The 25,617-nt window shown below is 39.7% G+C and overlaps 1 protein-coding gene and 1 long non-coding RNA gene across 3 annotated transcripts; both read left to right on the top strand.

Moving 5' to 3' along the window:
• Positions 1–225: 225 nt before the first annotated feature.
• On the top strand, positions 226–2,567 carry LOC121402861. The gene is made up of 3 exons (XR_005966829.1): positions 226–632; positions 1,057–1,108; positions 1,866–2,567. It is a non-coding gene; the product is annotated as an uncharacterized LOC121402861 (long non-coding RNA).
• Positions 2,568–16,964: 14,397 nt separating this feature from the next.
• On the top strand, positions 16,965–23,809 carry rpl29.L (ribosomal protein L29 L homeolog). Of its 2 annotated transcripts, none has more exons than XM_018256449.2 (4): positions 16,965–17,079; positions 19,767–19,811; positions 21,418–21,482; positions 23,603–23,741. In XM_018256449.2, the coding sequence occupies exons 2-4, from the start codon at positions 19,775–19,777 to the stop codon at positions 23,726–23,728; spliced, it is 228 nt and encodes a 75-aa protein (XP_018111938.1). In that variant the 5' UTR covers positions 16,965–17,079; positions 19,767–19,774; the 3' UTR covers positions 23,729–23,741.
• Positions 23,810–25,617: the final 1,808 nt, after the last annotated feature.

Below are 25,617 nucleotides of genomic sequence, written 5' to 3'. Positions count from 1 at the left end.
ACCCCCCTTTAATCAAAAATCCCCATCCCCTTCCATCCATCGCCCCCCCTCACTGCTTTCTCCCTCTTTAGTAACTAGGGTTGCCACCTTTTCTGGAAAAAAATACCGGCCTTCCTATATATTTATCTTTTTTCCCTATTAATAACATTGGGATCAACCATCATTTTTACCAGCCAGGTGGCAACCCTATTGGTAACTCAGTGGAAAAAGTTTCCCTGTCATGTACCTTGGCATATTCATGCAGAGTAGCGCAGCGGAGCTCTCCGGCGCCATCTTCTGGTTCCTCGCCGAAGTGATCGACGGCATGGAGCTTTTTCTCACATGCGCAGTTGGGACCATTTGGGTATTCGTGCCTACTGTTCATTCGCGGAAAGCTCCGAAAATTGCCGAAGAAAAGAAGAAGAATAGGTATAATCATTTCTTATAATAGTAAGAAATAGAAGTTATTATGCCTTTCTCTTGTCTTAACTTTATTCTGCTGATTTTCATCCCTCTTATTCTCCTTTTATCTGATATATTTACCATACTACTTTTCAAATTATCATTCAAATGTTACTATAGATCTAAAATCAAACCTCTTTCTATTAATGAAGAAGCAACATTTTTTGAAGAGGAAGATGACGTTGTAACAGGTAAGTTTTACATTGGGCTAATACCTTGTTATTATTCATCGTTATATGTTTATATAGGCATTAATACAAGAGGGATATATGCATATAAGCTATGCACCTAAAATGCATTCTTTTCAATAAATTGCACTATAGTTTCTTATTTTACACCTATATGGGAATATTTATCTAGATTACCAGATGGGCTATGATGTGCTTGATATGTTATAGGACTGAAGAGTTTTTTGATATTCAGAACCAGATGAAGGCACAAAGGAAAAAACTACATGTAGAAAACAAATAATTAAGATCCAGATTATGGCAATACATATTTTATGGAAACATCTTAATGTTCTGCGTTATTTATGTTAACAGTAACCACAGCAACATCTTTATCAGGTCATTAGCAATTGGCTTAATTGTTATTTCAGTTTTTTTTTAATCATAGGGATTGTCAACCCAGGCTGTGTCATCTTCAACCTCACCTACTTTAAATGAAGGTAAGACTGTAGTGTGTAATAAATGGGGGCCCCTTGAAATTTCCACAGGGGTGGAGATATAAAAAAACATAAAAATGATTAGCTATTCTAAGTTTGCCCATGATTTTTTTTTTTTTTTTTTGCTGTTTTGTCTCCAGCGATCCCTTGTTTCTGACTGGGGCTGTGTGCAAGTGCAGTAGAGTAAAAGTTCAGTTTGTATTTTCAAAGCTTTGATTTTACACTACTACACATGTGCACCAGCCAGGGTGGCCTCAAGTGATCCCTGTGACAAGAGACAAGTAAAGAGCTGAATAGAATAGTATCCTGGGCTTGTGCTTTTATTTAGCAAGAAGCACCGGCCTAGGGTTTGAAGTTATTGTTTTACATAACAAATTGGAACCGCCGTGATAAACCCTTAACTTCTCCTTTAATAATTGATACTATAATAATAACCAGTGAAAATGGTTGTGCTCAGAAACTGTAGCTCCCTCTGGGAGATGCTTAATTACAATTGATGATCTAACAGTTACACATACCAGCGTGTGCCTTTTTAGAGATGATCGTTAATATATTTAATAATCTGGAAGAGGAGAACAAATTTGATTCACTGATCATTTCGGGAGTCGTATTTGTGGGTTTTATCTTGACCATCTGCGCACTAATATATGTAGCCCACGTTGTTTCTGGTTTAAGAAACCGTAAGTATTTTCCTTTCATCTTTTTACTGATATTGCATTTTTTTCAAAGTCTGACCTATGTTTCTGTTCTTTACCCTCAGTGAGAAGGACAACCTGAAACATGCTGATTAAGGTCAGTATCTTAGACTCTTCGTTCCTTCCACTAAAAGGGTCACTATTATTGGCTATTATATACTTAGAATTATATATTCTAGCCCTTATATTATAATTTACTCTGGTAATTTTCAGAAGAGATAGGAACCTCTTCAGAAAGCAGTGATAGTAGTGAAAACAGAGATGAAAACTTTAGCATTCCATTGTCAACTTTAGGACCTCAGGTTAAGGCATTGTAATGTATGTTAGAGCAACAAGTACATTTATTTCACTTTTCTATTGTATACTTTTTATAGATCAAAAACTTTGCAGACTTTGCTTGAAAGAAAATTAATTTGGAACTTTAGGTAAATGGATTCAAGAGAGAGTCTGAAGACTTGCAAAAACACATAGATGTGTGTTATATATGGCTTTTTGACTATCATTGGCTATTGGATACTATAATTATATATTATAGCCCTACTAATTCACTCTGGTTATTTACAGGAAAGATGGAGAACTCTTCAGAAAGCAGTGATAGCTCTAGTACATATTAAGAGCAGAAACGTGATAAAAAAAAACTTCAGCATTCTATTATCACAACAAACAATAGACTAATAACTAATATCATTTGTTTTCACTTAAAGGAGAAGGAAAGGTTAAAAACTAAGTAAGCTTTATCAGAAATGTCTATATAAATACACCAGTAAACCCTCAAAGACTTCCTGCCTTCAGCTTAAACCTCCTTGCCCTGGGCGTGACCATGCACAGTTTGCTCCTCTCCCCCCTCCCTTCTCTGCTGTAATCTGAGCCCAGAGCTATAAGTGAACAGGGAAAGACTCAGGCAGGATGTGATGTCACACCAAGCTAATACTGCAGCTGCTATCCCAAACAAACAGAGAGCTTCTAGAATTTTTAAACCAGGTATGATAAAAAATTCTACAGAATAAATAAAGCATTCTGGCTAATCTATTGGCAATAAAATGCCTCCGTAGCTTTCCTTCTCCATGAAATTGTAATCCAAAAGATGTTTCCTTGTGGTAAAAACAGAATACATTCACACCCTACATTGAACAAGGTAGAAAATGGCTGCCATTTTGAAAGGAAGTAATGGCTGTCCAGACTATGATCAAATGACTCGCTTGAATCAGTGACATGAGTTGGGTGAAGCTCCTCTACCATCCCATGTCCAAAGTCAAAGGTTTGTTAAACAATTGAGAGCAGAACATGCTAAAATAACAATGTATAGTCCATAGAGGAATACGTGAAAAACAGTCATTATTGCTTGAAGTAATTTATGCCTTGTCTTCTTTGGTTTTCCCATTAGTTGACCTTGAATTGTCCTTATTAGGCAGCAAAGTATTAGTTCTGTGATAGGTTTGATGAAAGTCTTTGACATTTGACATTCCACTGATTGAAGCTTGCCTATGGATAGTGGACTGTTCAGTGAAGGTGTAACATGTTTAGTTGGGTGAATTGTTTCCCACACTGATCACAGCAGTAGGGCTGCTCTACTGCGTGGACTTTAATGAAAATGAGAAATCACATTTAAATGGTTTGGAACCTGCGTGGATCCGATTGTGATGCTTTGGAGACAAAACTCTTCAAAAATGTTTCAAACATGAAAAGCTTTTCTCCTGTGTGGCACTTTGTGGTAGATGAGAATGTGGTTCTGTCTGAATCTGGCATCACAGTCATCACAAACAAATGTTTTTTCTCCAGTGTGAGTCTTAAGCTCCCCATAGATGCGGCGATTCTTCTTGCCAAACGACCGATTTTAGGGAAGTCTGACCAATCTTTCGAAATTATCGTGCGGTTAGTGGGATTTGAACGATCGTACATCTTACGATTTTTCGGCCAACATCTGTCAGGAAATTGATCGGCCAGGTCAAAAAGTCTTTGTCGGTCCCAGTGCAATCTATCTATGTTTGCAGGGCCAAGCAGGCAGCTCCCCTTTGTTTTCCTGGCAAATTGGTCTTTTTAGTTGATGGTAACTTCGTACGATCGTTCCCGAGAAGATCGTGGTCTCAAGATGAGGATCTGATCTTTTAAAAATCTCAACATCTATGGCCAGATTTAAATGAGTTTTTAGGGCAGATGTCTGAGAGAATTTGGCTTGACAGTGTGGGCATTCTTATAGCTTTCTCAGGCTGTTCTTTAGGATACACATTAACAAGACCTATTTTGGCGCATGAATTGCTATTAAGTCGATCTCCAGAAACTTCTGTGCATGTAGAATAAACTATGGGAGATGTTGTTGTTCCCTCTGCACCCTCCCCGCCATTCTCTGCTGCAGGGGGAATCTGTTGCATAGATGAAGGATTGAAAGACTCTGGATAAAAAGCAGAAACATGTTTAGTGCTTTTACACTCTGAACATTCGATGACAGCCTTACAATCTGTAGCAAATGCCATATTTTTAAAGAAGCTCTTTGCATTCCCAGTTTTCTCTTTGTACCTGGAATCTGGCTTCTGTGACTTAGAAGAAAGAGACAAATACTCTTTATTAAGTGTATATGAAACTTGGGTCATTCTTGGCTCTGGCTGTATGCTTGATGAATTTACAGAAAAGAGAAAGTTGGAAAGAAAATATTGTGCCCCTGTTTGTATTTTGAACCTAAAAATATCCACTTCTCTTGAAGGTTGAAAGGCAGTTTCTCAACAACTTGATTATCTCCATGTGTAGTATCAAGATAACTGAGGCCTGGTAAGCAAGAGTCTTCTTTAGCCAGTTGTAATATTTGAAGATTACTGAGTTCTTGAAATTTAAGATTGTCCATGTTGGAGATTTTGGGGAAATCCTGTATTATTTTGAACAAGGCATTTTCTATAACTTCTGAACTGCCATATGTCTGCTCTGAAATTTTTCCAAGCAGCACTGAGGGCTGCTGTTGAATTGTGCACATGCACTCTTCTGATCTGAAAAACATGTTTAGAAGACTCTGAGCCTAACCATTTTACCAATAGATCAAGTTATTCTTTTGCAGTGATACCCAAATCTTCTATTGTTGTTTTGAAAGTTTAATTCCAAGCTCTGTAGTTTTCAGGACGATCATTAAAGTTTTTAAGACCGGTGCTTATAAGCTCATGGTGGATCATGTTCTTGAGAAAAACAGGCATCTCTGACCCTTCCATCTTAAAGGGGTGCTTCAACTTTAAAGTAAATTTTAATATATTATAGAACAACAAATATAAGCAACTTTTCAATTGGTTTTCATTGTTTATTTTTATCCCCGTGTTATTGCTACTTTTTATTACTGATCCTTCTATTAAGACTCTCTCCTATTCATATTCCAGTCTCTTATTCAAATCAATGCATGGTTGCTAGGGTAATTTGGGCCCTAGTTACCAGATTGAAGAGCTGCTGAATAAAAAGCAAAATAACTCAAAAACCTTCAATATTAAAAAATTAAAACCAATTGCAAATTGTCTCAGAATATCCCTCTCTACATTATACTAAAAGTTATCTCAAAGATGAACAACCCCTTTAATGATCTGAGGAACGTATTGCAGTCTGGTTGCAAGAATGTATGGAGGTTCAAAGGTGTAAAGTCCTGGAGGAGGTTCAATGAGTATTGTTCTCACTTGTTGCTGCAAGGGAGCCATCTCACCTAGAAGCGTTTGTCCTAGGGAAAAGGCCTTTGTGTCTTGCGGTGTATTCACACTTGTGATGCCAGCCTGTTGTAGTGCACCCTTCTGTAGCTGCATGGGTTGAGCACTTTAAAGACTTCTAGCATTAATAGTTGAATCCACAATTATTTGACCTTTGTTACTGGATAAAATGTATGCTTCCTGTTAGGACTACACCTAAGCTTTATGATCCTCTGAGGCATTTCCTTGTCTAATGCTCAGACTTGCAAGATAGTCTCTAGCAAGCTTCAGTGGATCCTCTGAGGCCAGTGAAAAAGCAATACTTTTTGGTTCCTCCCCACTTTGCCCTTCTACAGCCTCCTCAACTACTCTCAGCCTTACTAAAGCTGCAGCCTCATCTCTTTCTCGCTGAAGAATTTCTGCTTTAGCTTAAGTGCAAGTTCTGCTTGGATCTGTGCTTGTCTTTGAGCTTGTTGCGGCTGCATCTGTGCTTGTTCTGCTTGCATTTTTGCCTGCATGTGTGCTTGTTTTGCTTGCATTTGTGCCTGCATCTGTTTTTGAAGCTGCTTTCATTTGTGCCTGCATTTGTGTTTGTTCTGCTTGCATTTGTGCCTGCATCTGTGTTTGAGATGCTTTAAGCATAGCTTCTTTTACAGAGAACTTTGATAATAATTTCACCACTTCTGCACATGCTTGAATAAGCCTTTTACTGACTGTGGGATGATGTGTACAGGCAGATCTGGAAGATTTGGAGGACCTGTGTGTGTGTTTTGAAGATACACACCTATGTGATCTGACTTCATGTGCAATTCTATACTCAATTGTCATTATTATATCAAGCAAAGTGTTACACCTTTGCTCTTTAAAGGAGAATTCAACCTCCCAACTAATAAAAAACCCTACCCCCTACTTTCTATAGTCCACCCTTCCTGCCCCCCCCGCACAGGTAACACCTGTAAATGCCCCTTACAGGTATTTACAGGTGTTAACACCTGTGCGGGGGGGGGGAGCAGGAAGGGGGGACTATGTAGGGGTAGGAGTTTTTATTAGTTGGGGGGTTAAAATGAGATAAAATCAATTTTTCTCCTCAGATAAACCTTCAACACTTGATTTGTTTAAAAATGCAAGACCATGTTTGAAAACAGTCAAAGCAATTTCTTAAATGTTTCAGTACATCATTCAGCTCACTGGAATTATCAGAATCAGCATTAAAAAGTGATATACAATGCACATTCTTGTTCCACATATAATCCAGTTTCCCTTTTCAGTCTCAGGAAGGTTTGGTTGCACGATTTAGCACAACAGACATTCGATCTGATTCTTTTGCAGTTGCCATTTCTTGAATATTAGCATGGCTTGAATATTCAGATCCTTGTAAAGACATTATGTTAATCTACAACTGATTAGCCTAAAACAGAGAAAACTGTGTGTAAAGAAAATGATTACCACCTTGCAGGCAAAGAGAGTCCAGTACAAGATAAGCAACTTGATCCTCTCCGTAAGAGCTGCAATCCTTAAACCAAGACTTAAGCTTTCAAAAAAAAATTTATCACAGGTGTTGTAATTATATCAGTCTCTGAAGATACTGTATGAATGCAAAAATCCTGTTAACCATATTTTTAGTTTAGAGCAAGTTTGAATAGCAGGCTTAGCAACAGCTGTCAACAGCGCCGGATTTCACTGAGGCGCGCCCCTAGGCCGCGCGGTCCGACCAGGCGGCCGCGCGGTCCTAGCGCCCACCTCACCTCACTTTCCCAGCGCGCTGGCGAAAAAACGCCGGCGCAGCTGCTGTAAATGAATGGGGACGCACGCGTCCCCATAATGCGGCTGGGCGGCATGCCGCCCCTATTTTTTTGCCGCCCTAGGCCCGGGCCTGTGCGGCCTTGCCGCAAATCCGGGCCTGGCTGTCAACAGACATGAGCATTTTTTTCAGTAACAGTCCCACATTAGCAAAGTATAAGCAGGCAGGCAATGCTCAATTCAATCCTGTAAGCAGGCTTGCTGTACAACACGAAACAAGTCTAAATGTTACTTTTTAACTAAAATGCAATCTTTACTAGCACAGGGTGCAAGGAGTCTGCTTTTACTATTCTGCCTCCAGTAAGTCGCGGTAGAAATTGGATTTAACTTGCATTTAGCAGTAGCTTACTCACAAGAACACGGCCTTTAGATGAGCTTTAATTCCTTGACATTTATTGAAGAATTGATCCAAGAAATTATAATCCAAAAGATGTTTCCTTGAGGTAAAAACAGAATACCTTCACACCCTAGGCTGAACAAGGTAGAAAATGGCTGCCACTCTGAAGGGAAGTAATGGCTGCCCACACTATGATCACATGACTCACTTGAATCAGTGACATGAGTTGAATGAAGCTAATAAGTTAAAACTACATGGCTCTGAATGAAGTAAACTAAACTAAACAGAATATGTAAGACTGGGCTGTCAATAGTATATTTAACCCTTTGCCTGCCAAGCACGTACGGCGTACGTGCTGGCAGGCAAATGCTCAGGCTGCCAAGAACGTACATTGTACGTTCTTTGGCAGCTGAGCTCTCTCTCTGCTTCGGCGGCTTTTGCCGCCTCCGCAGAGAGTGGGGAGAGAAGACAGCCCCCTAGGCAACGAGGCTGGGGGGCTGTCAAGTCGGATCTGCGACTCGATTGTCGCAGATCCGACTTCAAAGTAGCAGACGCATCGCATGGAGCGTCTGCTACTACACTCACCTTCTTCCTGCCTGCAGAGCCGCCCACGCACTTCCTGCTGCGCAGCAACTCTGCAGACACGCTGCCAGGACTCCTCCAAAGAAGACAGCGATTCTCCTGCTCCAAAAACGGTAAGTGCACGTTTTTTTTACACACTTACCTGCACCTACACATACTTACAGTACATTTATGCATTTTAGTAAAGATTGGAATTTTTTAAAAAAATTTTTTTTAATTTTAGCACACTTGGTCCCTTTTGTACAGTTATTTACACTTATTTACACTTATTTACATGTATTTGCACACTCAGATAACCTTTATTAGTGCACAAATATGTATACACAAACAGGTGTTTTTTTTTTTTTTACGAATTCATTATACTGTTATCTTTTGTTTTTTTTGCCTAAAAACGTGTTATTTTGGCAGCGTGACTATTGGATAATCGATTTCGGCCACTAATTACGCTGTCAGAACAATTATTTTGTTATTTCATTGATTTACGCTATTTTTGTGGTTTTATTGCAATTTTATCCCTGCATTATTGTTCCTTATGTATCTTTAGTATCGTTTTGCTGTTTGGTGCTTTGGTATAGAAAGATAGATTTTACTTAGTTTGATCCGCCAAAATATGTGCTTTCCAAAAATATATGGGTTTCTGGGGGTCTTTTTACAGTTTGGGGGTCTTACGGCACATAACGTACAGTTAGGGTTCTCTTTTCTGCAGCTTAGTTGGCTAGCGTGAAAATTCATAGGCACGTTTTTCATTTGGGGTCCATACACAACACATACTTTGGTAAATCTATACATATTGGGCATCAAACTATTTATTAGACCTCTGACGTCCATATTTAGAGAGATTTTTCTTTGTACGTAAAACATTGTGTGTGATAAATGCGGCAAACTGCAACATTTTTAGGCGATTTTCAGAAATGTTGTAAAAACCTATATGTTTAGAAAAGCTTTGCAGTTTGGTAGTTTCGTGTAGAAAGACGTCGTTATCTTTGTTGGAATCGGCAGAATGTGTACTTTCCAAAAATGTATGGTTTTGGGGGGTCATTGCTGTTAGGAGGGTCTTGAGGCAAATAATATGAAGTCAAGGGTCTATGTTCACAGAAGGCGAATCGGCAGCGGAGAAAACTCATATTCACTATTTTTATTTGGGGTCCGCACATGCCAGCTGCCTTGGTATATCTATGCATATTGGGCATCAAACTGTTCAGTAGACCCTTGGCATCAATATTTATGGTGTTTTACAATTGTATGTAAGAAATTGGGTGAGATAAATGCGGCCAATTGCAATATTTTTAGGCGATTTTCAGAAATGTAAAAACAGTTGCTTTTATCGCCAAATTTAGGAAAGGCTTGCGACTTGGTACTTTGGAGTACAAAGACATGCATACCCAATTTGGATTTGCAGGAATGTGTACTTTCCAAAAATATATGGTTTTATGGGGTGAACGCACTTTTTTCTACCTTTGCCCCCCCAAAACAATGTAAATGTGTTGATTTTGCAGTACCTGAAATGACAGACCATTTGGGGGTCTTTGTTTTGGGGCCCTATATGCCACGTGCTTGGGTACACCTATACATATTGGGCATCAAACTGTTCAGAGGACCCCAGGCTTTCATATTTGGGGTGATTTCTCTTGATACCTAAAAGTATGTGGGAACTACGATGCTAGAGGGTGAAAATTTTGAGGTGATTTTTGGAAATGTCACCAAAATCACCAAATTTAGAAATGGTTTGCGGCTTGGTACTTTGGAGTACAAAGACATCCATACCCGATTTGGATTTGCAGGAATGTGTACTTTCCGAAAATATATGGTTTTATGGGGTGAACTTACTTTTTTCTACCTTTGCCCCCCCCCCAAAAACAATGTAAATGTGTTGATTTTGCAGTACCTGAAATGACAGACCATATGGGGGTCTTTCTTTTGGGGCCCCTGTATGCCACGTGCTTGGGTAAACCTATACATATTGGGCATCAAACTGTTCAGAGGACCCTAGGCTTTCATATTTGGGGTGATTTCTCTTGATACCTAAAAGTATGTGGGTAATACGATGCTGCAGGGTAGATATTTTGAAGTCATTTTTGGAAATGTCCCCAAAATCCCCAAATTTAGGAATGGTTTGCGGCTTGGTACTTTGGAGTACAAAGACATGCATACCCAATTTAGATCCGTGGGAATGTGTACTTTCCGAAAATATATGGTTTTCTGGGGTGAACTTACTTTTTTCTACATTTGCCCCCCTCAAAACAATGTAAATGTGTTGATTTTGCAGTACCTGAAATGACAGACCATATGGGGGTCTTCGTTTTGGGGCCCCTATACGCCACGTGCTTGGGTACACCTATACATATTGGGCATCAAACTGTTCAGAGGACCCCAGGCTTTCATATTTGGGGTGATTTGTCTTGATACCTAAAAGTATGTGGGTAATACGATGCTGCAGGGTCGAAATTTTGAAGTCATTTTTGGAAATGTCCCCAAAATCACCAAATTTAGGAATGGTTTGCGGCTTGGTACTTTGGAGTACAAAGACATGCATACCCAATTTAGATTCGTGGGAATGTTTACTTTCCGAAAATATATGGTTTTCTGGGGTGAACTTACTTTTTTCTACCTTTGCCCCCCCCCCAAAACGATGTAAATGTGTTGATTTTGCAGTACCTGAAATGACAGAACTTACAAGGGGGGGTCTTCATTTTAGGGCCCCTATATGCCACGTGCTTGGGTACACCTATACATATTGGGCATCAAACTGTTCAGAGGACCCTAGGCTTTCATATTTGGGGTGATTTCTCTTGATACCTAAAAGTATGTGGGTAATACGATGCTGCAGAGTAGATATTTTGAGGTGATTTTTGGAAATGTCACCAAAATCACCAAATTTAGGAATGATTTGCGGCTTGGTACTTTGGCGTAGAAAGACATGCATACCCAATTTGGATTCGTTGGAATGTGTACTTTCCGAAAATATATGGTTTTCTGGGGTGAACTTACTGTTTTCTACTTTTGCCCCCCCCCCCAAAACGATGTAAATGTGTTGATTTTGCAGTACCTGAAATGACAGACTATATGGGGGTCTTCCTTTTGGGGCCCCTGTATGCCACGTGCTTGGGTACACCTATACATATCGGGCATCAAACTGTTCAGAGGACCCTAGGCTTTCATATTTGGGGTGATTTCTCTGGATACCTAAAAGTATGTGGGTAATACGATGCTGCAGGGTAGATATTTTGAGGTGATTTTTGGAAATGTCACCAAAATCACCAAATTTAGGAATGATTTGCGGCTTGGTACTTTGGCGTAGAAAGACATGCATACCCAATTTGAATTTGTGGGAATGTGTACTTTCCGAAAATATATGGTTTTCTGGGGTGAACTTACTGTTTTCTACTTTTGCCCCCCCCAAAACGATGTAAATGTGTTGATTTTGCAGTACCTGAAATGACAGACTATATGGGGGTCTTCCTTTTGGGGCCCCTGTATGCCACGTGCTTGGGTACACCTATACATATCGGGCATCAAACTGTTCAGAGGACCCTAGGCTTTCATATTTGGGGTGATTTGTCTTGATACCTAAAAGTATGTGGGTAATACGATGCTGCAGGGTAGATATTTTGAGGTGATTTTTGGAAATGTCACCTAAAGCACCAAATTTAGGAATGATTTGCGGCTTGGTACTTTGGCGTAGAAAGACATGCATACCCAATTTGGATTCGTGGGAATGTGTACTTTCCGAAAATATATGGTTTTCTGGGGTGAATTTACTGTTTTCTACTTTTGCCCCCCCCCAAAACAATGTAAATGTGTTGATTTTGCAGTACCTGAAATGTCAAGACTATATGGGGGTCTTCTTTTTAGGGCCCCTATATGCCACGTGCTTGGGTACACCTATACATATTGGGCATCAAACTGTTCAGAGGACCCTAGGCTTTCATATTTGGGGTGATTTGTCTTGATACCTAAAAGTATGTGGGTAATACGATGCTGCAGAGTAGATATTTTGAGGTGATTTTTGGAAATGTCACCTAAATCACCAAATTTAGGAATGATTTGCGGCTTGGTACTTTGGCGTAGAAAGACATGCATACCCAATTTGGATTCGTGGGAATGTGTACTTTCCGAAAATATATGGTTTTCTGGGGTGAATTTACTGTTTTCTACTTTTGCCCCCCCCCAAAACAATGTAAATGTGTTGATTTTGCAGTACCTGAAATGTCAAGACTATATGGGGGTCTTCTTTTTAGGGCCCCTATATGCCACGTGCTTGGGTACACCTATACATATTGGGCATGAAACTGTTCAGAGGACCCTAGGCTTTCATATTTGGGGTGATTTCTCTTGATACCTAAAAGTATGTGGGTAATACGATGCTGCAGGGTAGAAATTTTTAGGTGATTTTTGGAAATGTCGCCAAAATCACCAAATTTAGGAATGGTTTGCCGCTTGGTACTTTGGTGTAGAAAGACATGCATACCCAATTTGGATTCAGGGGAATGTGTACTTTCCGAAAATATATGGTTTTCTGGGGTGAACGTACTTTTTTCTACCTTTGCTGCCCCCCAAAACGATGTAAATGTGTTGAATTTGCAGTATCTGAAATGACAGAACAAACGGGGGGTCTTCCTTTTGGGGCCTCCTATGCCACGTGCTTGGGTACATCTATTCATATTGGGCATCAAACTGTTCAGTGGACCCAGGATTTTATATTTGGGGTGTTTTACATTGATACCTAATGATGTGTGGGAGATATGTTGCTGTAGAGTGGAAGCTTTGAGGTCATTTTTCAAAAAATTCACCAATTTCTATAAAACATTATAACTTTAGGAAACAATTGCAACTTGGTGGTTTGGAGTACAAAGATATTTCTACCCATTTTTGATTCACCAGAATCTGTTCTTTCTAGTAATGGGTAGTTTTCTAGGGTAAACCTACTGTTAGCGGAATGTTTGGCCTTGAAATCAAAAGTATGCCATTTGGAGAGTGTTGCTTTGGAAATTTGGTTGTGTACTGCTTGTAGATTTTGAGCTATACAAGTGAGAAATCTCCATAAAACTATATATATTTGGTATTGTCGCGTTCAGGAGACATAGACCTTTCTAAATCGGCTGTGTTCTCGTACATAAAATGAATGATGTTTCTGATATATGTGATTGTTCTTCGTGCAACATGATTTTTTTCATTTTATTTGACACTTAGAATCCAATATTTTTTTAGAGAAGTAGAATTACACCAAAATTCTTGCATATTGTGAAAGTTCAGGTTCTCCTGAAAAAAACAATATATTGTTTTCCTGGGTTAACTAAAAGACCACCCCAGGAAAAGCCCTTAAAGTGAAAGAGTGCAAAATATCTAAAAACTGCTTGGCAGTAGATGTTCACATCTAGGACAAAACGGCTGGCAGGGAAAGGGTTAAAGAGCTATATAAGCCCAATGGGCAGCACAGTGAATACAAAAGTAGCATATTTATTTGATGAAAGTATATATACAGATGTTAGATTAGCTAAAATAATGGAACGGAAATATGTTTCCAGGGAAAGACAGTACTTTTTCTTTTACAAATGTGAACAGAGAGAAAGAGAGACTATGGGGCAGATGTATGAAGGGTCGAATATCGAGGGTTAATTAACCCTCGATATTCGACTAGGAACTAAAATCCTTCGACTTCGAATATCGAAGTCGAAGGATTTAGCGCAAAGCCTACGATCGAACGATCGAAGGATTATTCCTTCGATCGAACGATTAAATCCTTCGAATCGAACGTTTCGAAGGATTTAAATCCAACGATCGAAGGAATATCCTTCGATCAAAAAAACATAGGCAAGCCTATGGGGACCTTCCCCATAGGCTAACATTGACTTCGGTAGCTTTTAGCTGCCGAAGTAGGGGGTCGAAGTTTTTTTTAAAGAGACAGTACTTCGATTATCGAATGGTCGAATAGTCGAACGATTTTTAGTTCGAATCCTTCGATTCGTGGTCGAAGTCGTAATCGAAGGTCGAAGTAGCCCATTCGATGGTCCAAGTAGCCCAAAAACACTTCGAAATTCGAAGTTTTTTCAATTCGAATCCTTCACTCGAGCTTCATGAATCGGCCCCTATGTGTATGTATTCAAATGGGGATGGTTGGAGTTATCTTCTAATATTATTGGGATCAATTCACCAGATAAAGGGAGGCAGAGACATGCCTCAAATTAAGAATGACATGTGTACAGACAAGTAGGAAATTGTAAATTTACTAAAGTAAATTTTTTTTTACAAGACTGTAAATAGTATAGGAAGTAGTGTGTGTGTATATATATATATATATATAAACCAATCTCAATGAACCGCACAACACAGGGCTTATTTGATGCAAAAAAGTGGTAAAAAGTTTATTCGACGTTTCGGTTCAAATACAAGAACCTTCCTCAGGTGGGGTACACAGTGCTCAACAAACAAACTGAATTTAAACACAAAAATGGCGCCAAACACACAGTCAGTGACGTCATTCAATCATTAGTGAGTCATAGTAGGAGTGTATAAAATGTATCCGCTACTGGGGCCACTTCCCCTTGTAGTGCCACAACATATCTCCAATCAATGCTGGTAAGTAGTGATAATATCCTGTACATATTAACCCGTGAGTGTGACAGTGCCCATATCGTTAGTCTGACTGTACTTGCTTAAAAACCTCCTCGTGTTTAGAATATAAGTGTCTCGTGTTTTAATTAAAAAAGTTCTTTCATACAGGGCCGCTAGTAAGAGGAATGGTGGAGGAATCACGTCTATATATATATATATATATATTTTCCAGTCCATGAAAGCACGCACAGCAGACGCCATCCAGCGTGTATCAAAAAGGTTGTTTATTGGTGCATGGTGTATAAACGTGTCTCGGCTCACCTGGAACCGTCGTCAGGATGGTGTTTATTCAGCAAAAAACTGCGCTCTAGCCTTTCTCAATGAGTATGATAAATCTCTAAATTAAAATTCAAGTCAAGTTTGGATAATTCACAATTCAAATTTGAGAGTTTTGACCAAAGAAATCGAATTTTCACCTCGACCCTTAATAAATCTGCTCCTTGGTGAAGGATAGCAAACACCATCCAAAATGGTTTACCGATAACAGTTTGTTTTTATGATTATGGAGAAATTGAACAGAATTGGTTCAATATGAGAGGAAAGCCGAGGCTTTGTAGTTACTAATAATAATTGGACAATAACCCAGTCCAATTTCATCCGATGTAAAAATATCTGTCTGTTAATAAACAATAATCCACATTTAACTGACACTTTTAATAGTTTCCAGTAAGGGTCAACAGAAAAAAATTACTGAAATTAACACAAGTAGTTGATTGGGGGACTCGTCAAATTGCCATCTTGGAGGCTTCAGGTGAGTTTTTTCGACTTCCTGTGGATTAGCTAGCAGTAGGCAGGTGTCACAAAAAGGATGGATGTGTGTTCTTTTTATTTTGTTTCAATGACATGGGTCACAGCAGAACATACAGTGGGACGGGATATTGTGGCACTTATGGTGTCAGTGGTTATAAGTGTAATTTTATATTTATCAGTGATTGAAAGTGACAGGTTCATGACAGAGTCCACCACTGGCTTGTGCTTTATATTCTAGACACTGTCACCCAATTGAAGGAGGAAAGGGAGCACTACCCCACATCACATCCTGGGGGCAAGGAGTAACGCCTGCTCCTTAAATTAATATTTTTATCAGCATCCTCATTTTGATTGATTTGGTGATTATTTGATATTACAGGGATGGGATCTCTTATCTGGAAACCAGATTGTTCTTTGACATGACTACATATTCGGATAATTTATTTTAATCGGTCTAAGAGGGAAACGCGGCTCTTGCTTAGGTGACTGGAGCAGGGGTAAAATTGAGTATTTCTAAATTGTAAATTCTGCAAAGCCGGCTGTTGAGTGATGTTGTAACAAGGCTGCCATCTCTCACTTCATTCAAATTCAACTTGATGCTATTAATATATATATTTTTAGGGTCAGACTGGGCCAGTAGGTAAGGTTGCCACCTGGCCATAGGGTTGCCGGTATTTTACCGGCCTGGCCTGGAAAAATGATGGCTGATCACACTGTTATTAATAGGGAAAAAAGATAAATAAATAGGAAGGCCGGTATTTTTTTCCAGCAAAGGTGGCAACCCTACCTGGCCATTATTTTATCCGACATAGCCGGTAAAAATTATGGTTGCTCCCAATGTTAATAGGGAAAAAAGTAGAGATGCACCAAATCCACTATTTTGGATTCGGAAGAACCCCCAAATCATTTGCGAAAGATTCGGCCGAATAGCGAATCGAATCCTAATTTTCATTTGCAAATTAGGGGTGAGAAGGGGAAAATTTTTTTACTTCCTTGTTTTGTGACAAAGGCACACGATTTCTCTCCCTGACCCTAATTTGCATATGCAAATTAAGATTCAGTTCGGTCTGGCAGAAGGATTCGGCCGCATACAAATCCTGCTGAAAAAGGTTGAATCCTGAACCGAATCCCGTGCGGGAGTAAGAAGGGCCTTTGCTGTTGCAGCCAGTGTAGGCCCCCCGAGCTCCTGTATATTATCAAGATATAAGTTAAGACCACCCCATGTGTTGCAGGCTGGACATTATTTATTTATGACTCCCAACCATTTCCCGCGGCTCCTGCCCTATTACAATCAATTAGGAATTAGCAACCTTTCCAGTCAAACAGTTTTCGCTATTGTGGTTGCACCGGCACCCACTGCCTACTTCACCGAACAATTAACGCACGCCCTTGCAGGGAGTAAAAAAAAAATCAACAGATCAGAAAGGAACGAGCTTTCAGAGGTTTTATTTGTGGAGGAAGTTATTACTGTAGGACCAAGACGTGTGACGTCCCGGCGTGCATTGCAGCTGTCCGTCCTCTTCCGGTTTGTGAGCCTTTCCGAGAGACACTGTGAGTACGAGCAGCTTTGCTAAATCTGATGCCATCCTGATCAACGGAACACTCTATTGGCACCGAGGGGTCCTGCTTGTTTAACGGAGACATTATGGAGGCGGGAGGGGGTGATATTTATCTTCGTTCTGTGCAGGTTGGGCGGAATGATGTGCTAAACTGCGGGTAGATCATGGGGAGGAACACTGTTTTATGTTTAACCATGGGGGACTGGGTTTATAGCAGTTCTGTTGGTGCTTATGGCTTGGTGTGACGCAGCGAGGTTCTGCCTGTTTTTGGCACAAACTCCTCTTAAGTACCAGCATTTGGTCAGGGACCCACTTTCTCTTATAAGATTTAGAAACTGCTAAGAGAATCCTAACCATTCACATGACTTTATCCCTAAACCCAACACTTGCCTTGAAAGGGTGGCTCACCTTTAAATTAACACTTAGTATGTTATAGGATGCTCAATTCTAAGCAACTTTTCAATTGGGCTTTATTATTTTTCTAGTTCTTTCAAATGGGGGGTCACTGACCCCATCTAAATATCAAATGCTCTGTAAGGCTACACATTTATTATTATTGCTACTTTTTTATTACTCATCTGTCTATTCTGGCCCTCTCCTATTTATATTCTAGTCTCTTAATCAAATCAATGCATGGTTGCTAGGTCAATTTGCACCCTAGCAACTAGACAACTGAGATTACAAACTGGAGAGCGACTGAATAAAAAGCTAAATAACTCAAAAACTACAAATAATAAAAAAAAAGAAAACAAATGGCAAATTGTCTCAGAATATCACTCTCTACATCATACTTAAAGTTAATTTAAAGCTGTCTCCCCTCATTCACTGCTTTTGGGACCTATAGTAGCCTGGCCCTAACAGTTTTTCATGGCTAGGGTCTTCTTTACACCCAGGTACAAGTGTATTCAGTCTCTAGGATTAATGTATACACACACTTTGATTGTACAGTGCTGAGGAATATATTGGTGATTTATATGTAGGACCACTAATCTGCCATCTGTTGTACAGGTCACAGCACCCACATTCCAGCTTGGGAGAAAGCTTGTAGTATTATTGTTGTAGGTTTGGTGCCTGCTCATTGGCTGACACTGCCCCCAGTAGGGCTTTCAAACCAGTGACTAAATAGTGTTAACACCGAACTGTTTACAGTTCAAAGTAATGTTAGTTATCTTTTATCTGTTATCGTCCAAGTGGACGTATTACTCACGAGGTTGGTCAGATGTTGCTCATTTAGGTTTCATGGACACTTCCATTCATTGCAAGAGGATATGAGGCTGCCCATGTAATTGCGGAGACACTGATAAAACTATATTCTGTAGGGCTACAAAGGTTTGAATGCACTCCTACAACACTTCTCATCATTCTTCTTGGTTATTGGGGATCTGGCCAGCCTGTCCTCCATGACAGTTTATGTTGCTTTGCAATGTATGTATTGGCTTGTGTAACTGTGGGTTGTGATCTCCTTTGGACCCGAGGCTGAAGTTAATGGCTAAGCTTTCTCTGTAAGTGCAGGGGCACACAAAGCTATTGGGGGAGAATAGCCGCCCAGTGACAAATCGATTCTTCTTCGGGCGAGTAATCTCCCCAAACTGCCTTCCCGCCTAGCTAGAATCGAAATCGCTGGCAGCATGGCAGTCAGATCATTTGGCTTTCCGAAGTTTCCTCATGAGGCGACTACAGAAAACGAAGCGTTCCCAGTGCCATCCCGCCGGAGATTTAGATTCTAGCTAAATAGACGGGAAGGCAGTTCGGGGAGACTAGTTGCCCGAAGAAGAAGCGATTTGTTGCTGGGCGACTGACTAATCTTCAAAAATAGCAGTGTGTGCCCTTATCCTAAAGCACATTAGAATATGTAAAGGCTATATAATGAATGACCATGGAAGCAACAAGCACTGAAGGTGAAAATGGGGATTTTAGATGGTGTTGTGTATGTGGCAGTTGGTCAGTAGCTGTGTAGTAGTAGTAGTAGTAGTAGTAGTAGTAGTAAATAATAGCTGAATCGTCAAAGTGTTTGAGGTGATATGGGCTGCGGCACTTTGCATCGTATAATAGAGGAAGGGAATAAGAATCCAGCAGAGCAATGAGAAACACTTTAGTTAATATGGGAAGGTTAGGTTGTTGATTTTGTGGATTTATGTAGGAGAAGTGGAGATAAAGGCTGATTCCTAGTCCTGCTCTATTTTGAATGGCAATAAAAGCAAGATTGTGGTACTTTTGGGGTTATTTACTAAAAAGTTTGTGTCGGGGCAGTAACCCATAGCAGGTATATTTTACTAGTCACCTGCTCAAACTTAGTGCCTTATATTACATATGGATGTTTAACTTCTAAGAACCTTTAGCTTCCAGCAATTATTTATAAGTTGGCCATACACTGCACAGTAAACCTACTGAATCTGGACTGAGTTATTGGCCCTTCTGACTGCCTCTCACACTGTATATGTGTTTATCTGGCAGTTTTCTCTTGTATATAAGCTTTCTCTGCTGTGTTGGTACAGGTTGCAGTTGTGATCAGTCTATTGACAAACCTAAACTTGAAATAGGATTTATGTATTCTTGCCATTTCATGATCTCGGCAGTGGGATATTGTGGTTTCATCTCAGTAGCCTAAGATTGCCAGTAATATTTATCAACTTAATTGACATATCTGTAGTCCTAACTTTGAATTTTGTTTTTCTGCAGGATTGATCATGGCAAAGTCCAAGAATCACACAACTCACAACCAATGTAAGTATCTGAATATTCCCATAATCTTCATTATTTTCATAAGGCTGTGAATTGAGAGAATATTTCAGACAGTAACCCTCATGGGACTATTTTTATATAACTGTTTTTTACTGACTTATGATACTATTGGTACATGTGGGCCTCCTATTCCTAATGGCTTATCATTTCTGTGTCATTCAGTCAGAAGTGATGTAAAACACATGATTCCTGTCTGTATGTATGCAGTTCATTAAATCAGTTTAATTTGACATTTCACATTTAGGCCAAATGTACAGTTATCCGGCTCACCTGTATAAAATGTATTTCTATTTGTGTATGTAGTACAGGTATGGGACCTGTTATCCATAATGCTCAGGACCTGAGGTTTTTCGGATAACAGATCTTTCTGTAATTTGAATATTCATACCAAGTCTAGCAGAAAATCATGTAAACATTAAATAAACCCAATAGGCTGGTTTTACTTCCAATAAGGATTAATTACATCTTAGTTTGGATCAAGTACAAGCTACTGTTTTATTATTACAGAGAAAAGGGAAATCATTTTTAAACTTCTGGGTTATTTGGATAAAATGGATTCTATGTGAGACAGCCATTATGTAATTCATAGAGAGTTTCTGGATAATGGATCCCATACCTGTATCTTAAATACTTGCATATGAAGTGTGAACATGCTACTGCTACTCCTTACATTAAATGCCTTTTATTTTTGTCTGTCGAGTGCAAGATATTGATTAGCCAAGTATCCAGTTGTTTGTCAGACTACAGCAGGAGTGCCCATACTTTACTTAAGGTGGCCATACACGGGCCGATAAAAGCTGCAGACAGACCAAGTCGGCAGCTTATTGGCCCATGTATGGGGCCCCCGACGGGCTTCCCCGATCGAGATCTGGCCGAAAGTCGATCTCGATCGGATGGGACAAAACATCCCGTCGGATCTCGGCCACATCTGTTCGTTGATGCGGTCCCGCGATCCGACCCCCGTTCCCATGCGTTAGGATCCGATCGTTGGGCCCTAGGGCCCACGATCGGATCAGCCCGATATTGCCAACCTCAAGGTGGGCATATCGCCAAACGAGCAGATCTCTCCGTGTATGGCCACCTTATTGCGAGGTCTACTTGTAGTCATGATTTCATATTATGATTTACATCTGTAAAAGCATTGTTAGAATTCTGCTCCATGGAAAATATTACTTAAATATTGATTTATACCTTTGATGATTTATGAGAATTAATATTTAACAAACCACTATTTCTTATTTAACCTTAACATAATAAATATCGGAATGAAAAGCATGAAACAGGAGGGTGATATAGACAAGTTGTTTGTTGACAATGTCTTCAGATCTACTGATCACCAGCTAAAGGTAGATCCTTTTGGGCACCCCTGGACTACAGTGTTCAGAGGCTCATATGGGAAAGTGGCTCATGGACATCGGCCAATAGACTAAACTTAATGCCGCACACGTTTCTTCATATTCCAGTGTTCAAATTTGTTTTCTTTTGTCCCCACTCTCTTATATCAGTGTGTTTTCCCTGTGCAGATTTTATACTAATAAAAAAAAAATTATAGCCTACTATTGGGTTTCATTTTATTTTTTCTTTGCAGCTCGCAAATGGCACAGAAATGGCATTAAGAAGCCCGTATCTCAAAGATATGAATCTCTAAAGGGGGTAAGTGTTGGTGTATTTGGGGAGTGCTATCGATATGTTTTTATTTTTTCCTCTGTTGGTTTCTCTGTGAGCTTCTGATGAAGTGGCAGGACGCCACGAAACGCGTTAAGCGGGCAGCCACGGGTTGCTGCTGTAACTGGTTTTTACATGTCTATTGAATAAAATTTCATTTTTTTACATTTTACTGAATTCTCCCGGTGCTTCGCTTTTCTTGTTCCTTTCTCTGTGAATAGCCTTAACTTCCTAGCAGTATGGAGCAGTGCTTTTGATGCTTGACTAAAAAAAAAAAAGTTTTAAGCTTTAATGATCAAGGAACTCCATTCACTGTTCTGATGATGTGCAGAATAACGGACATCCGGTTTTAAGTCCTTGAGAATTTACTGGCAGCATCACCCCCGGAATCCCCACAGTTTTTATTTATTTTTATACGTTTTACATAGGGATGCACCGAATCCACTATTTTGGATTCGGCCGAACCCCCGAATCCTTTGTGAAATATTTGGCCGAATACCGAACTGAATACGAAGCCTAATTTGCATATGCAAATTAGGGCTGGGAAGGTGAAAAATTTTTTTACTTCCTTGTTTTCTGACAAAAAGTCACGTGATTTCCCGTCCGCCCCTAATTTGCATATGCAAATTAGGGTTCGGATTCGGTGCATCCCTAGTTTTACAAAATAGCTTTAGCTCTAGATGTTCAGATTAATGATCTCAGATCTGTGTCTTCTTACATTCAACTAAAGGTTAATAGCACAAGAATTTGTATGGCCAGAGGTTAAGGAGGTGCTACCGGCAAAGTTGAGCTTTATAAGCAGATTCAGGCAACTTATTCAGTAGGCTATGCCAACAAGTATTGTACAGAAGTTTTAATGTTTGATTTGGAGGGTTTGCTGAAGGGCAATAATGGGACTCTCAGTAGATAGCATTGCTTCTAGTTTTTTTCAGAGTGCTTCAGCATTCCCTTACCTGACTGCAGACATTGTGGCACCTTGGAAGGTACTTTTTCAAGAAAGTCTCCTCCTGGCTTTTGTCTTTCTGCTATACTAGAAGGAGTTGGGATATTTGTCAGCTTTACTGTTATTTCGCTGCTTTCATTTGACACACACAACACCATAGTTACATGGTATGATATCTCTTCAATCCATTGGATATGAGTCTCATGTTTTTATTTTAAAGGAACAGTTCAGTGTAAAAGTTAAAACTGGGTAAATGGGCTGTGCAAAATATGTAAAATGTTTCTAATATAGTTAGTTAGCCAAAAATGTAATGAATAAAGACACGAGTGACTGGATGTCTAACAGGACAGAACATTCTACTTCTTGCTTGCAGCTCTCTAACTCTGAGTTAGTCAGTGACTTGAAGGGGGGGGCACATGGGACATAACTGGTCAGTGAGCTTGCAATTGATCCTCCTCATGCAGCTCAGATGCAAACGCAAACCGTTATGATCATGTGATCTCCTTCTCAAGTCACTGATTGGTTACTGCCTGGTAAAACCAAGAGAGCTGCAGGAAGTAGTTCTGTTATGTTAGACATCCAGTTTTTATTTATATACTGAACAATTCCTTTAAGCCTTCATCCCACCTCAAAAACTCATTACCACTTTCATATTCAAAAAATATTCCCTTTGAACACAGCTCAGCTCTGGAGAGCAGAAAATGTCCATATCTGTAGGAAATTCTAAATTTTCACAGTCGAGGGTATTTTTTAAAATATATACAGGTATAGGATCGGTTATCCGGAAACCCGTTATCCAGAAAGCTCCACATTCCGGAAAGGCATCTCACATAGACTCCATATTATCCAAATCACATTATATTTTTTTTAAAATGTTTTCCTTTTTCTCTGTAATAATAAAACCGTACCTTGTACTTGATCCCAACTAATATATAATTAATGGAGGCAAAACCAGCCTATTGGGGTTATTTAATGTTTACATGATTTTCTAGTAAACTTATGAAAGTCCAAATTACAGAAAGGTCCGTTATCCGGAAAACCCAAGGTCCCAAGCATTCTGGATAAATGGTCCCATACCTGTATGTGTGTGTATATGTGTATATATATTTATTTATTATCAGAAATCAATTGTGTATTGTTGCTTATGTTGTGTTCTCCATTTCAGGTTGATCCTAAGTTCTTGAGAAACATGCGCTTTGCCAAGAAACACAACAAGAAAGGAATAAAGAAAATGTTGGCAAACAACGCAAAGTTTGCAGCCAGCGCCCAAGCCCCTGCACCCGCTAAATAATTCTACTTGTTGGTTAAACCTGGGACTTCAACATTGCTATTTTTCATTTTCTGTGGTGTCACCGCTGAAATAAAAAAAAAACCCATCAAAACATATTTCTGTTTCTAGTTCTGTTCAGAAAGGTTTTCCAGCCCCACACAAGGCTGTAGATATGGGGGCAGATTTATTAAGGTTTGAATTGTAAATTAGAATTTTCGAGTTGGCTTTTTGGTCAAAACTCAAATTCCAGTTTGGAATAATTTGAATTTGAGATTTATCATACCTTGACCTTGAGAAAAACTGGAATTGGAATACGCCACCTAACCTGCCGAGTTCATGTAGAAGTCAATGGCAGAGGTCCTGTGACCTATTTGAAGATGTTAATAGCCTTCCTGACATTCAAGTTTTTTTTTTTTTTTCTATTCGAGTTTAGTCAAATTTGATTAGAGTTTTCAGGTCGGTAATATTCGTTCGAGTTTAAGGCGTAAGTTATAAGGTTCTGGACCTATGGCCTTCTTTCTGGGTTGTTTTCTGGCTATTTATATGTGTAAAAAAAACCTGCCCATGTAGTAACGTTTTGTAATGATGTCATGTTGCTGCTTCCTCTGCTACAACAAATGCTGTCTGTTTATAGGGGGAGTACGTAACAATATTGTAACATTGGAGCAGTGAGTGTATTTCGCTGGTCACCTTTACTAAACTCATGTTACTTAAATATGAGGGAAACCTTGTGGAAATGCTGCATGTTTATGTTCATTAATATAAAAGCAGTCGGTTTACTCTGCCCAATCCCTCTTTCTTAAAGGAGAAACAAACCCCTTATTAAAAAAAAAAAAACCCCTACCCCACATAGATGGGTCGACCAGGCAGAAAGATTCAGCTGAAAAAGCCCTAATCCTGGATTCGGTGCATCTCTACTTAAAGTAGACGGAAAGACATTTAGCACTTGGGGGCAGATCTGAACTTAGAGCCAAAACAGGCCCTGGCATTTCAGATACACAGAGGCCCAATCAGCCCACAGAGAGGCCCCACCAGCCCACTAAATCATGACTTTCTATGGCATCTTATAGCAGCCCCTCTGGCATTTGACAGAACCCACAGATTGCCAGTCCGGGCCTGCTTGGGGGTGACAAATGTTAGGCACCCCCAAGTGATTGTATTTACTTACCTGAAACTCCAGGCCGGTTCTCCTATCCGCAGATAACTGCACCGACCCGGGGTTATTCCAGTGAGCACCACGGAGCGATCCTCTGGTATAACCCCTGGCCGGTGCAGTTTTCTGCTCATAGGAGCACCGGCCTGGAGTTTCAGGCAAGTAAATACATTCACTTGGGGGTGCTTAACATTTGGCACCCCCAAGTGCTAAATGACTTTACTTCTCCTTTAAGAAGCATGCTTCCTATAAGTTTAGTAAACATTAATTTTGCTGCAGTCGTTTTAGTGCTGTCCACCAGATGCCGCTGTGGAATATAAAATGAAATACAGTAATGGGACCTGTTATCTGGAAAACCCCAGGAACCGAGCATTCTGGATAAGGGATCTTTCTGTAAATTGGATCTTTATACCATGTCTACTAGAAAATCATGTAAGCATAAAATAAACCCAATAGGTTGGTTTTGCTTCCAATAAAGATTAATTATAAAATGGAGTCTATGGGTGACGGCCTATCAAAAGTCAGAGCTTTATGGATAACAGGTCCCATACCTGTACTATAAAAAGGTCAGCCACACAACTACTCAAGGGAATGATGGAGACCCTTAAGATGCCACATATCCGGCAGACATAGATTTTATTTATAATTACTTCTCAAACCCCACATTGGTACAGAGTTGCCGATGTCTTTATAGTGGGTACAGTATCACCCTAATGCAATTTATCCCATAATTAGAATCCACTGAGCAGGTTACCCA

The sequence above is a fragment of the Xenopus laevis genome, chromosome 4L, assembly GCF_017654675.1.
Source record: "Xenopus laevis strain J_2021 chromosome 4L, Xenopus_laevis_v10.1, whole genome shotgun sequence".
Lineage (NCBI taxonomy): Eukaryota > Metazoa > Chordata > Amphibia > Anura > Pipidae > Xenopus > Xenopus laevis.
Note: the sequence above shows the minus strand (reverse complement) of the source record. Positions and strands in the feature narration are given on the sequence as shown.